A 15,308-nucleotide genomic window follows, 5' to 3' on the forward strand; every position below is an offset into this window, starting at 1 on the left:
GAAAGAGGACGATGTCATGCATTGTTTTGGTAATTGATTTACAAAATAATATTTGCTTTGAATGAATGTTAACAAGTATTGACATTGTCTCAAGCTAATAAAGCAAAGCTAAGCCAGCTGTTGTTCTGTAAGTTGCAAATATCGTGATTAGAGCAACCTAAAAGTTTTCCCATTATGTAATGCCACTATTTTGGTATTCCTGGTTTTGAAGTCAAGTGAAGGACATTCGCAAAGCAGTCCTGAAGCCACTCCTTAGATATCTTGACTGTGTACTTTTTGGGTTGTTATCCTGCTCAAAGTTGAAATGTCACCTCAGTCTTGAGGTCAGGAGAGCTTTGGAGCAGGTTTGTCAAGGATGTCTCTGTATACGGACAAAAAAAAAAAAGGGGGCTTTTGCGTTTACATAATAGCAACATGCACATGATTAAAATGTGCCACTCTGACATATATTGGATTATTTTCAAGGAGATGGATGGTAAATTGTTTTTACCAGTTTTTCTAATCATGTGCAAACAATGAACACATTTGTACAAATTACATTCAAAAGATTTTCCCAGATGACATACTGCTCCAGAGCGCTTTTGACCTCTGAAAATATGAAGTCATCTATTTTGGAATAAGGCTGTAATGAGAGATTGAAGACTTTCACTGTAGACAATTCAGAGGTTGCCACGGCAATTACAGAAATGTCCCCTTTCATTCTCAGGTCATCTTATTACATATTACTGCTCGAACACAAAGCATTGAAAAACAACTGAAAGAAGTTCCGACATAGTCGATCACGTTGTTAACTTATTTATTGTGTTCAGGGAACGTTGTATTTGTCATTAAATATTTACTTACATTATATACACTGAAACATGTTTGTACATGGCTTGGTTCTCATGCATATTTTCATACATTAAAAAAAAAAAAGACCTGTACACACATTTACACTCATTTGTAAGAATGAGTAGTCTGTGCAATTAAAAGGCACAAATGACCTTTGACCCTGCATTCATGTCACATCAAGTATTGATTTCACAGACATTGCAACATATATTTATACAAGAGATGTGTGACCGAGAGCTGGCGGCTAGCAGCAAAGAAGTAAGCAGCCCTCTTGATTGTGCGCAAATGCAATCCCATCCCGGGGGCCCAGATGATGAAAATACTTCTCAGCCGTTAATGACCCAGCAAGCTGAGATATCCGCAGACTTAAAACAGAATCCCAATTTGTAGGACGAAGCTTCAGCTACAAAGACATTGTGCTGGTTGGTGTAAGGCCCGTCGGCTGAGGCACGAGGCGCGAGTCGAGCTAGCGACTGAGCTTCTATTTCTTGATGGTGACGCGATGGGCGGGCGGGCTGGCTGCTAATTGCAGGCTAGCGAATGACTTTTGACTCATCGCTTGACAGTATTGCAGAGACCCATCACGGAATCAATTGAAATCTGATGGCAAGTCATTCTTCCGTCCATGTTTTTTTGGTAGTAAGATTTTCCTTCCACTTTTTGTTTTCCAGAGCCTAACCTTAATGATATTGCGCTTTGGTAGAAAGTCCTCCTTTTTTTTATTTATTTTAATCATAGCTGCATAGTGCCTCGAGCTGGTTGGAGGCTCAATTGTACCATTAAGCATGGTAACAAATCTCTCAGGAGATTTTTTACTGTTCGTCTGCAAACACCTTTCTTCTTTTTTTTTCTTTTTATCGTAATAAAATGAATCAAGGTGCCAGTGGAAGACTGGCCTTGCATGAAAAAAAGGGTCTGCATGCAGCTCTCTCTACATTTACAACACAGGCTGACATAAGAGTCTTCCTACATTTGACGAATAGCAATAGAACCGTCTGCTGAAGATCTAAACGGGTGCGTTCTTTGCGCTGTATTTGGAACACGCAGTCTAAATCTACGTTTCATACAGTACATATGTGGACTATTCACAACAGTGGCCACTGGCTACTATTTAAAAAAGCATTTAAGGCCTAACTTTCAAAATATGAAGTAGGAGTATTAGTATTTTCAGTCTGAGATTGGGAGGCTCTGTATCACTAGAAATAAGGCCGATATTAAACAAGGATTTTCTTTAGACGTTACTTCAAGACTTGGTTTGATGAGCGGGAAAAATAACAAAAATTATTTTAGTTACTTTTCGAGGTTTTCCTAAACAGTCTCGAATAAAATTACAAAACTTAAATTAAAAGGATTTTTTTTCTCCACACATGGCCAGTAATACTCTTTCATAGCAGTGAATATGAAGAGAGGCAGTTTGAAGACAGTCAGTTTGCAAACATGAAAGTTATGGCATGACTATTTACACGACGTCAAGCGTTGGACAAACCTTTCTTTAGAACTAGGCACAAATTTTGAAGGGAATGATGGCCAGATTAAAAAATGATCTTGAAGGGAAGGAATAGCGATGACTTTGAAATCTATGCAATGTGATACCATGGCGAATTGAATGCAGGTGTTAAGCACCGAGCCTGATCATTCCAAACGGCAATCTCCCTCCTCAGATGTGCAATCATTTAGTCCGTACCATGAACATTGTGTGTTTAGGTAGGGGGCCACTCACAGTGAGATCCAATCCTTACCAGGTATGACCTAGAAATATGAAAAGTGGCAAATGGCTTTGATTGGCTAGTTGGCACAGACTAAAATACTGTAACGCCAACGCTGGAAGCCAAATCCTATATAAATACCCCTTCACTGATTTACACAACAAATTGTGAAAACCTACTTTAAGATTTTTACAGTAGATCAAGACTACACAGAAAAGTGTATCGATAAAAAACAAAAATGAAAATGTAGAAGTAGTATGAACGGGGTGATACGGTTAAGAGCACCCTTTTACACAAAGAAGGCAATTTGAAGAAAAGAAAAATGCAACCCAAAACAATCACATCAAGTGATGACAAACTAAAATGATCCTTCAACCTGTACCTGAGTTGCTCAACATGGAAAAAAAAAATAGAAATCAACAACACGCCTGGCAGTGACGCAGGTCCACATACTTGCATTGATAAAAACAAACAAATGGCTTTTGGAGTGTTTCAGCAGCGTGTGAAACTAGCTTGTACTGCAGAAATTCAGCGTAACACATCCTTGCATCATTTTAAAGAATTTGTCTCATGTGGAGGAGCTTGGACTGGGGGGGATTTGGCTTATTTTGATTGCTTGAAGAAAAAGCATCATGTCCAAATTAGGTGTTCAACAACAACAACAACAACAAGCAAGGAAATCCAGTGGACATTACCTCTGCAATCAGTGTTTGTAAGAAATGCGTTCCGAGTCTTTAATAGAGCAACTGAAGGGTGGAGGGAGATTTCAGAATCTCTCTCAGTTGTGACCTGCTTTCCAGCAAAAAAAAAAAAATCTCCTCCGCAAAGCGGCTGGGAGAAATGTGACAGCGCTAATCAAATTAGTTTCACACAGACTTTCACTTGCCGGGGAAAAGCAGAAAGCAGATTTCCACCTCTGCTGTCAAGAGGTGGAAATCTGCCATCCTTTAGCTTCTCGGTTTTTCAGGTGAGCAATCTGTGTTACTCCTAGTATGTGTGAACAGACAAAGTGTGATTTGGTTGGATTTGTTACATTTTGCACATGCAGTGAGTAGGCTCTCTCCTTGGAAGAGCGACATCAAGTACAGCGGAACCTCTGGAAGTGAACGCCCTAATTCCGAAGACTATTGGGGAGAATGCCTAGTGTTGATGTCACACAAAGGTTCAATGCAATTTCTTATAAGATGTCACACAAGACCTCAGTAATGAATCAATCAAAGACTTTGGCTCAGAGGGCGTCAAAGGAATCGCCAAGAATGAGGGCTTTGCTTTTTCTTTGGCTTCTGATCTTTATGGTATGGAAGACATTTCTTTTTCCGCAGAGGCAGCAAGTAACAATGAAGAAAAACGAGACGCCTTCATCGTTACAGTTAAAGTGCTTGAAGTCATGACAGATGTTTGGCAATCTGTTGAGTTCAACCTAAGAGGTTCCACTGTGCTTGACTTCTAAGTCCCCCAAGGAGCACGTCCAGAGATCATCCCAGTCCAGAAATTTGCTTTTCATGCGCCGCAGTAGTTTGACTGCAACTTTATGATCGATGAGCTTAATTGGCATGATTGCACCCATGCCAATTACCAGATATTCTCAACAATGTAAACAGACTGAGAGGGATTGTTGGGGGCTCTGGGGGGGGGGGCATGTGAAGGCTGGGACTAATCTGCGGTCGTCTGCAGGGGGTGTTTTGTATTTCTGCTGTCGTCTGGACTTTTTGCACAAGATAATGAAGTCTAGTGAGCTCCTCCAGGGGTAGTATCACCTCGCTTGTGCTACTGGATGTGTGCTTTCCTGTTTGCAAGGTCAGCACAAGACAGGCTGAGCCAACAGAGGGCACATTTGCAGACATAAAGAGCCAGACAAGTCCAGCACCGGATTTTTGTGCAAAGAGACCCATAAAGGTTTTCTCGCCCACTTGGTAAGCACAGTCCAAAAACAAATGAGGTAGGAAAAATGAAAATCAAACACTACTTGTTGATCGGCACAGAAAGTCAGTGACATAAATAATTAAGAGAAAAATCTGGGGCAAAAATTGAGATGTCTAGTTGTGTAACAGCTTAATAAAAATGATGACTGATCTTAAAAATAAAAAGACAAAAGACTTTTTTTTTTTTCCCGGGAATCTGAAGGTGTTTACACAGATGTTCTGTTACCTATTCTGTTTTTCAATCTCCTCAAAAAAAAAAAATAGGGGAAAGAGCACAGCACTCATCATTTTGTTATGATGAGACAAATCGTGCTGCCAGCAGCGTCTGCAAGATGCATTTGCCTTGTCCGAGTGGCATCAAGACAGATGGCACTTTTAAATTTCAAACGGGAAAAAAAAAAAAAACATGAAAGGAACTATTGTTTATCTTGCCCTTCAGGGAAATGTTCCGTTTTTCACAGTGACAAATAAAAGTGAGATCGCCTCGGTGGTGCAAGTGAGGTCACAGATCACAACTGCCGTCCGTCCGTCACTTGTGTTGTCACCTCTTTCTCCACACCTTTGACAGCCAGATCTTCACCGTCTTGTCACTGCAAAGAGGCACGGTGGAGGAGGGAGAGAGATGATTGTGTGATTTCACAAAAGGGAAGGGGGGAGCAATGGAAGTCAGGAAAACACAAGAGATAAGTAACATCAGTGAGGTCTCCATAGAGAGACACACACACACACACACACACGTTTGCTTTTTTTCCACTTTTCAAAAGCTATTTTCAAACTGATAACTGAAAGTTGCTTGCGCGCCAATGTCAATGTTGTCAATTGTCTTCATCACCCACTTTATAAAATTCATGTGAGCTTATTAGGCTGTGTTCACTGTTGCCAAGTTTGGTTTCGTTAGAACAAACTAAAAACGCTATCATCTAAACTTGGAGGCTCAAAAGTTGCCCTAAAGTTCGACGTTATTTCTGTTACAACGATGAAACTTCACGGCTGCACTCCACAGTGTTATTTTAGTCCATATTGTTCTGGTTATAAATTGAAATTCACTTTAAAGACAAAATGAGTTTGGCGTCTGTAGAAGAATGCTGATAATTCCAGATAATTGATGAGGAAAGATGGGCCGACAATAGTAATTAGTTTGGAGCGGAAGAGAATTCATGTGTGCCAGAGGGATGTTCAACCCTTTGCAGTTCATTGTTTTACTGCACGGATTGCATCACTTATTTTAAACCTTTCTCATAATGACAGGAGAGCAGAAATAGGCCACTGAAAATGAAAGTGACGGAAAAGTACTAGGGAAGGAAAAGGAAAGAATAAGAAAGTACCAGAGGAAGGAAGGAAGGAAGGTGCTAATCATGGGAGGCTGGTGGCTCGGCCCTTGATGGCGAGGACCCGGCGAGGAAGACACGGGGTCAAGCCGGGCACATAGTTCCATAATTTCACCCTGCAATCACTGGTGGTGCCATTTTGAGACAAACGCATTGTTGTCCAGTAGGATCATAATGGCGGTAGAGTGGAGGAGGACAACGAGGAAAGCAGAGGGGGGGAAAGGTTAGTCAAGATGGTTCCGAGCATGAGGGGGGAATTTTTACAAAATGATCATCATTTTACCTCGTTTAAGAAACCAATCATTTAAGAAACTTATTTCACATTGAGTTTGACACCAGGAAGACCAATGACAAGAGAAATGTTCTCCTGATTTTCATTTTATGACCATTTTTTTTTTAATCTCATTATTTCTCACTGGGAGATTTATCTGTCCAACCGTGCAGAGTAAGGGGGCATCCTTTGAACGTAAGCTTCATTAGCAAAAAATCGCTTCTTTCCCAACAGAGTTGATTAATTGCATACTGTGGTAGCCCTTGAGTGAGATTCATGGTAGTGTAGAAGCAACCCACGTTACCTGGACGCAGTAAAAATCTGCCTGGAGTTGGTGCATATGGCATTAATAGGGCTGTCGTGTGCTTTGACTTCGCCTATGGGAGTGAAGTTGTCGACGTTCCACACCTTCAGCATGCCGCCCCGACAGCCGCTGAGCAGCAACGGCCTCGCCGGGACGTAAGCCAAGGCGCACACCCAGTCTTTATGGGCGATGGGGATTTGCTGTTGAGTGAAGGGAGAGAGATGCTGAGTCAACAAAAGGGAAACTTTCTCAATTTAGCACCATTCAGTCAAGAAACATGAGCTGCCTTGTGTATGAAAAGTGACTCCCAATGACACAAACCTCAAAGTAGCTGCTGTTTAAAAAGACAATTGCATCAACTAATAATTTCGATATATAAAGTTTGTGTATTTGTGCCCTGTTAGTGCTTAAGTGGCTAATACATTTTCTTGTTTCGAATACTCGACAAACGGGCAAATGTTCTGCTTTTCAAAGGATGACAAAACAATTTTTTTTTCCATGCAAAGAAAAGTTAAAAAAAATTTAAATATAATGAAAAAATGTAATATTCCACTCTATAAAGACAGCCTGTGATCCATCCGTCTGTGTTTTTTCTTTCTCTCTCCATCCCTCTCTCGCTCTCTAATTTTCCTCATGCGTTCTTCTCTGCATGGTCTCACACAATGTTTGGAACAAACGACCACATGCTGATAAAAATACCTGGCAAATGGTATGAATGTAGATATAATGCCTTCCGCGGGGAGCTTTTAAGTCAAACCCTAACCATGCCTGAACTCAAAATGGAACTAGATACAAACATATAAAATGGAGAAGGAAAATTGACTTTTGCTTTTATACATAATAGAGTTGAGTCTCTATGGAGCACTTGCCATTTCATAAAGCGTGAATGTAAGCACCCAATTAGGTTTTGGTATGGGCTCATTCATGCAAAAGTGATTCTTTTGTAACTTTTGTGTATTCTGTCCTTTGGAAAAAATACTGCTGATAATATAGCGATTCAAATGCTGTTTTGCATGACATCATACAAGACCTCTGCAAACGAGACTTTAGCTCAATGAGCAGTTGTTTTTTTTTCTGCAAAAAGGTACCTCGGATAAAAGTGTATCATATAACAGTAAAAATGTTAAAAAGCAACATTCAACCCTCACACACAAAATATAGTGGTAAACATATTTTTACCTTTCCTCTATGCCAATTGATTGTTAAAATGCTAATGTAAAACATTGCGGTGTATTTTTCTTAATGACAATGCCGCATCGAGATGTGAAGTGTATTTCAAACTACTGCGTACGATATCGCAGGTCTTCAAGTGCACTCGATAAGCGGCGCTTTTTCGGTGCTCACTGAACTCATTATTGGGGTCAGCAAAGGTGTGTCAGTTCCAGATTGGATCTATAGGTCAGAAAAGGTTCAGTGGCTCTCTCTTAATACATAAATTAAAGAAAATATTAGAAGTGAAGTGGCGCCAAAATGGAGAACACAGCCCTTTTCTGGAATATAGACAACACAGTTGTTTGTTTTGTAATGGCCATTGGTCAAGGTTAAAACAAATTCCATCATTGCTAATGTTTAGAAGAAGAAAAAACATTCTTTGGATGCGTCATTGCAGACATTAACTGCTTGGTCTGTTGAGTAAAAGGTTTGGTCCGACAACGTGACGGCACATAAAACATCAGGTGGTGTGATGGAATAAATAAATAAAAGATGCATGAACCCAGTAACCAACCGAAGTGGTTTTGAGAGTTATATTTACACTTACACTGTGTAGATTAATTATAAACAAAGTGCTCCATTGCTTCCCACGAGGTTGTGCACTGTACTTTTCCACAGAAAGGTTGAGAACAAAACAGCTCCATGAGGAGGCAGCGTTCCAATATACAAAATATTATTTTCTATCCCGTGCTTGCTTTCGGATCCAACTTCCTAATTAGACAAGAGGCTGTAAAATAGATTGTATTGGCTCTTTGGTAAATGAGGTAGAGGTGAGACGCCACGGACCGCGGCACCGACTCGGATTTAAATGAGTCTTTGAACAGCGCCTTATTTTCTTATTTAGTCTGCTGGGATAAATAAGGGGGAAAATGATTGAAGATGGAAGCAAAACATAAAAAATAACTTATTAAAAACTTGACAACGTGCTGCTTAATATGCAAATGAATGTGCATGCGAATGAAGTCTCATAAGGTGCAAGATTATGCATTTTTAACATAGGCAGGCGATACACAAGAGACAGCGTGGAAGGAAACACGCACTTATGCAAAAGAAAAAACATGCATTCTTTCCCTCTGAATCTCGGGCCGTGATGTTGACATACTTTCTTGCCACTTGACACACAAGCGCCAAAGAGTGAATATGGTGTATAAATGAGGAAAAGAAGGATGCGTGGCAATGACAGGCAGCTGAATGACACTCCTCACATAACACATGAAAAGAAATACACACCGCCTTCCTGTAATGAGAAGTGAAAAGTGTTGATGGAATTGCGTGAGGTCCAAACTTGACACAAATGCTCCTGACGGGCACATCCACATTGTCGGAATGACATCAGCTCCTATTAAGTGCCCTTCCAGATCAACTCAACGTCGAGGGTGCAACTAATTGACCCCGTAGCCAGACAAAAGTGCAATTCTGCCAGACTTCAGTCGTTCAGCCTGATCCACTATAACCCTTTGATATGGGAGATGTGGAAGTAGATCACGAAAAGGACAGCTTTTAGTCATATCATCCCAGACAATGTGAGAAAAGTTTGACCTTTTCTCGACGCTGTCAGCTTTACCACACCTACTAATTGTTTTGGGGTTTTGTTTTTTTCCTGCATACCAACTGGTCGCCTCAAGACAGTTCATTAGGGTCACTCTTGCCTGTGAAATGAGACAATCTTTGGGGAAGGGATGTCTGGCTCGTTGTTAATGGCAGATGATAGATACCTTAAATATCTCGCTTCTCTAATTTAATATGGTAGATGCTTTCTTTAAATCTTATAAACCAGCGATCCCCACTCTGGAGGAGAATTGAGTGTTTTTTGTTGTTATTGTTGACACCAGTCACATGTAACCTAGATTTTATGACGGCATATGCGCCGTATCGTGCAAGAGGTATTTATTATTCAGCTGGCATTCTTCTGAAACAATAGGCCACAACACACACAAAGCACACCTGACTGAGCTCCTGCTGTTCCAAATCCCATTTTTTAATGCCGTTGTCTCTCGATCCACTGAACAGCACGTCTCCTTGCACGGTCAAACATTCGATGCCGTCGTAATGCGGTGGCTCAAAGTTATGAGCCGGGCCGATGTTACCCGGAGTCCCCTCCGCCACATCAAAGACCTGGAAATGAAAACCCAAAGCACTGTGAAATATCTTTTAACGATTATCCTGACAATGTTACTCAAAATCAGATTCAGGTCTAAAGAGGTGCAACTACCTTCACGTAATGGTCTTTCGAGCCAGTGATGACTTGATCTTTGCCCAACAGAGACTGTCCCACCGTCAAACACATGACGGAACCAATGTGGCCGGTCAGCTTGCCCAAAGCTTGCATCCTAAACACACACGTACAAGAAGTTGAAGCTCATTTTCACTGCACAAAGCCTTTTTCAATTTCACCAATAAAGCCGGCTGAGCCAAAGCCCTGTCACAGAGGCCGAGTTGATACTAATAGGGTCTATATTAAATCCATTTGGATCTTGGCAGAATTCCTACGCATCAATAAACTCTATGAAATTTTCTGGTTTCTCTGTGTCCCTCAAGAAAAATGAAAAAATATAAATACAAAATATAAAGTGTTAACACCTTCACAAAAAAAAAAAAAGTTCATGGAAACCACTTCATCAGTATTGTGTAGCTTTTTAGTATCTTCTATACAATGTTGAAAAGTATTTCTTGCAATTAATGTCAGATTTATGTCTGTCAGTAATCATTACAAGGAAAAAAAGCATAAATTAAGAAATTAATCATAATAATGATGATTGAGGGGGCCCACGTATGTACATTTCTGTATGTCTGTCCATTACAATACAGAAAATGTCAATCCGCAAATGAACATGTGCCACCATAACATGGATGGCATAAAATATGAAAATGTGGTGCTAAGTGAATTTCCCTGTGGGGGTTGGTATATTAAGTGAAAGGGAAATCATGTTAGACGGCTATCGTTTCTGGTGAATACTTAAAAAAAATCTACAAAAACCATAAAGGAGCTTTGTAAGTGGATACCAGTGCACACTGTGAAATACTAATAAAAAAAACAATGAATATCATTCAAGCAATAAAACAAAAGAATGTTCTGTACCTGTTGAGATCCCAGATGCGAACCGTGTTTCCAGTAGCGGCATACAAAACAGATCCTGATGGGTTGAGTGCAATTTGGTTGATCTGACATTCACCATGTGCAAATGTTATTGTGCGGGTGGTGGCGCCGGCACACGCGTCGCCTGACACCACTTGTCCTGATGAACTGGATGAATGGGAAAGGAAAAATGAAATGTACAAACAAAGGACAGATACAGCTGTATCAAATAATGTTGCCTTTTCTATTGTACCATCATAAATAATCACACAGCCTGTAACTAGTAGACAAGCAGTCACTTACGTGAGTGTGCGGACGCACTTGGCCGAATCGCGTACGTCCCACACCTTGATGTAGGACGTGGAGACGGAAAAGACCAAACCCGAGGAGGGACAGTATTTAACTGACACCACGTTATTGGGATGACCTTTGAGCGTGGCAATCTCCTGACCTGTCACCAGGTTCCACATCTTACAGGTACGATCTGAAGCCAAGTATGAAGACGATGCTTCCAATGAATTTCTTTTCGACCGCTTTGGTTTTATCGACGGGTTGCTGAAGTGTTTACCTTTGGATCCGGTGAACAGCAGCTCATCTGTGGCGTCCACACACAGGACGGGCTTTGAGTGGCCCTCGGCTACAGACATACACTGCAGGGGGGCTGTTCGGCCCCCCTTCACGCCACCGATAGGATTAATCACACCCCTGAAGAAAAACCATCATCGGCCGTGTTACTTCCTCCGGGCAAAACGGATACGAGCATATGATCGCTCCTACATTTTTACAGATGGAAGCATAACCGCAGGCAAACATGCTTTTTCACACACACACACACACACACACACACACACACACACACACACACACACACACACACACACACAAAACAAGTTATTTACTTTTTAAACGTTATTCGCAATGTGTTATTACAGCTCTTGGTGCACCTTATGCTGCGGCCATTGAGAGTACATACTCGAGGACAATCTCTAGCTCCAAGTTAATTTCAAGTGTTTTCATCCACAAGAGCTCTTTGTTAATCGACCTATTTCTCATCTTCCACGCAAACATGCCATGGTGACTATCGTTTAAAAGGTACACACAATTGTCTCTGGATGTTCTCCGCACTGACCCTCCCCCCCCCAATATAACGCTGACAGTCCAAAGTCGAAGAGATCCTGGATTGTAGTCAGCAGAGTGAGACAAGTGCAGGGAGATGGTGAAGGGGGAGGATTGTGAGAAAATTGGTCTCTGGTGGGTTTCTTAATAACACTAGTGGGCTCTGGGCGTGTGCGTGAAGTGGGTGAGGATGAAAGTGGGTAAAGAAGGAAATAGCAAACAGTGCAACTGGTTTGCCATTCAAATATGTCGTTTTAATTTGTATCTTGAATGTTTCATTAGTGACCGTGGGACTTCATTTTCCTGCTGGCTTTTTTTTTATTGACTTGTAGGGCTGGAGTCGAATCCTGGCCAGCAACCACCGACAGGTGTTGGATACAATCAGGGCAATTGTATTGATCTATATTGTTCTGTCAGCAAGATTGTATGTGTTTCTGTGCAGAATGATTTGCATCATCTGAGAGATTTTACTTGCTAGTGTTGAACAGGAAATTGGATAATGGAAAAATGTCCAATAGACAGTAAACGTGATAAGACTTCTCCAGGTATCTATTTCAATATAAAAACAAAGCTGGGAGATAAATGCACACACATTGCTTTCTACTGCAAATCAGCCAACGAACCAAAATAAACAAAACAAATGAAATTATAAAATGAAAAAACAACAATGCAAGTGCAACCTGCAGAGAAAAACAAAGTGACATCATGCAACCATGTTTACCAACTTTATGAGTTGGGGGGGGGGGGGGGGGCATGAAAAAAAAAATACTTTGGCCACCTCCATATCAATGGGGGACATTAAAGTAAGATTTTTTTTTAGTCCCCATCGATCATGGAGACCTCAGAATACCAAAAACATTGCAAGGAAAGCCACATTTGCCTTTTGTAAAATAAATACATAAAAAAGTAACTTATATAATGAACCAAAAAAAAACTATTAGGAGAGAGGGAAAGGAGAATGATAATTTAACAAAGTAAAAGCTCGGAGTGAAATAGGTCAGTGTATTTTTATGAGCGAACCTCATTCCTGTCTGTTGTCAAGGCTACAGGGAGCTCATTGCTACTGCATAGAATGAGAGTTTGAATTTTTTTTTTATCTTCTTGTTTATATTAAGTTATATATTTTACATCATCCGCCCCATTTTCAAGATGCAAAAGATGGAATATAGCGAGCTTCTCGCAGCACTGGACCGAATAGCACCAACTGTTCCCGCTCTATCAAAGATAGTGTGCAGAGTTATGAAGTATGTAAGAGCAGCTAATGGATGTTGCAGTGCCGAGCTTGGGGGACCAACAGAATAATGAGAAATGTGGAGGCAGATCAGTGTGTGTTCCCTGCGTCACACTGAGAAACAGACACAAGTGCCTCTGTGAAAGCCCCATCAAATTGAGAGTTAGTAAGAAATACTGAGAGGAGAAAACATGTGTGTACATCATTATAAAATGACACCATTTGTCCAATCCTCTTGAACAAAACCTCTAAAGCTCACAAATTAATCTGTGTTGTTATCTTTCACTGGTATAAATACTCAAGGCTGAAAGAACACCAGTCTGGCTTCTTACTAACACAGAACAGCGTCAATTGGGCGTTTTTTTTATACAGATTAGACTTGAGAAAAACAAACAAGTGTAAGGTGTTAATTAGCAAGCTTAAAAGTTGTTGAGATGTAATTGTTATTTTTGTAGTTTCTTTTTTTTTCTGCCATTTTAACATTTTGTCTAAGATTACGAGTCGGTTTTGCTTGGAGACTTTTGAAAAGTCAGAAACAAGGTCAATTATTCATTCCAGGCAGTAAAGAGTCAGATGAAAATAATAATGAAAAAAATTATATTTATGTTAGGCAACACTCATCCATCACCGTCTGTTTTGTATCGTGTACCATCTCATTAATATTGCTTCATTTATTTCTTTATGAAGAATGTTACTTCCAAAAGTTTTATAATGATGACAGTTTGACTCTGGTACCATCCATCTCATTTCCACATTGCTTCTCCTCATTAGGTTCACAAGTAAACTGGAGCATACTGCAATACTGGCAACATGAGAAAGACCTTTTTTTTTTTTTTTTATAAGATTGGGCTATAAAATCATATTTGCACAAGCAATTTTTATGTGAAAAGTCCATTAATAGCCTGAAGTCCATTCAGGTTTTGCGTGTGGTACTAGCATCACCACAAAGGAAGCACAATCACATGCGGGTGGAGAGGAAAGTGGGTGGAGGAGGGACAGGTGGTGAAGAGGCGGCCACAGATGACCACGGGAACCGTGGTGGTGTCATGGTGGCTTAACAAGCAAATGGCAGAAGACACGGACAGAGAAGGAAAACACACAGTTGGTCTACCTGAGCACCTCGGAGAGCGAGGAGTCGCTGTCATCAGACCTGGAGGCAGAAGAGGAAGACGCGGGGGTAGGGTGGGGGTGTCAAGGAGAGGAGAGGAAAGGTTAATCACGCTAAGGAAAGACAGAAGGGTTACTGGCAATGGGTTTACGAAGGAGGAGGGACTCGGGAAAGGCTCTGGATGTAGAGCGGTGCATCAAAGCTTTTTTCTGTGATCACGAAACACTGAATGAGCTCTATGCTTGACTGAAGAAAGATGTTATGTTTGGGAGCCGCCACGCTATTTTAGCTGAAAGGTCACTCACATCATAAAAAAATAAATAAATAAAAATACCTCAATTTTGGGGAATTCAAAAGGTATCCACTATGTTGTCAACAAGAGTTCAACCTGATGGTGAGTTCAGATTATTAGGCAAAAGGCCATTGAGGGAATTCATACTGACCACTCCCCCTCATCTCTACATCTCAGTCTGGAATAAAGAATATTGAATAAAGCTGAGAGATGAGTTTAAATCTCAGGTGAAGGGCTCAGAAAGAATATCCAGAGATTCAACCTCCCCGCATTGTTGAGTAGAGTTCATTCAAAATGGCTACAAGTGACAAAAAGCAATGCATTCACCTACGCCTCCTTCGTACCGGAAAGAAACATCAGAGGTCTTGAGCATAAAAACATCTATAATGCGAAAAAGAAAACATCTTCTCCGACATTCAGGCAAAATACAGCTATGAAAAACAAATACGAAGAATGGGCAAAGGCGGCCTGAAATAACAGCTGACATTTGTCAGACTACTTTGTTTTTTTTTCCACCATCTCTACACCACCTTTGTTGCCACTCAATATTGTTGGGCTACACTTTGGAGGTTGTTTTTTTCTCTTGTGTATCTAGGGGGAGGGGAGGGGAGGGGAGGGGAGGGGAGGGGAGGGGAGGGGAGGGGAGGGGAGGGGAGGGGAGGGGAGGGGAGGGGAGGGGAGGGGAAAGAGGACATACTACACAATATTTTTCCCTCAATGTGGGCGTAAAGATTTCAGCCTTCCATATGAATGAACACAAAATAAACCAGAAAGTAAAGAACTGATACCACAAGAAGGGTATTAATGCCATTTGAAGTGTTCTTGGGTCCATGACGTGTGAATAAACTCACTGGAAATTGCACACACTTAAGGTCCACAAAAGCACAGATTAAGGCCTTTTCTTCTCCAAA

General features: G+C 40.9%; 1 protein-coding gene across 2 annotated transcripts in view; it reads right to left on the reverse strand.

Moving 5' to 3' along the window:
• Positions 1 to 786: 786 nt before the first annotated feature.
• Positions 787 to 15,308, reverse strand: part of kif21b (kinesin family member 21B) — a 37,599-nt gene continuing 23,077 nt past the window's right edge. Inside the window, exons 27-35 of one of the 2 annotated variants that reach the window (XM_085924285.1) lie at positions 14,109 to 14,147; positions 11,219 to 11,355; positions 10,954 to 11,134; positions 10,654 to 10,818; positions 9,787 to 9,904; positions 9,519 to 9,689; positions 6,363 to 6,562; positions 5,785 to 5,912; positions 787 to 5,049 (exon numbers count right to left, since the gene is read on the reverse strand). In XM_085924285.1, the coding sequence (XP_085780411.1) occupies positions 5,813 to 5,912; positions 6,363 to 6,562; positions 9,519 to 9,689; positions 9,787 to 9,904; positions 10,654 to 10,818; positions 10,954 to 11,134; positions 11,219 to 11,355; positions 14,109 to 14,147 (1,111 nt within the window). In that variant the 3' untranslated portion in view covers positions 787 to 5,049; positions 5,785 to 5,812. The remainder of the gene's footprint in view (positions 5,050 to 5,784; positions 5,913 to 6,362; positions 6,563 to 9,518; positions 9,690 to 9,786; positions 9,905 to 10,653; positions 10,819 to 10,953; positions 11,135 to 11,218; positions 11,356 to 14,108; positions 14,148 to 15,308) is intronic. The other variant, XM_085924284.1, reaches the window with a different exon arrangement.

Source organism: Syngnathus leptorhynchus, chromosome 11 (assembly GCF_054491065.1).
Source record: "Syngnathus leptorhynchus isolate UIUO chromosome 11, UIUO_Slep, whole genome shotgun sequence".
NCBI classification, from domain to species: domain Eukaryota; kingdom Metazoa; phylum Chordata; class Actinopteri; order Syngnathiformes; family Syngnathidae; genus Syngnathus; species Syngnathus leptorhynchus.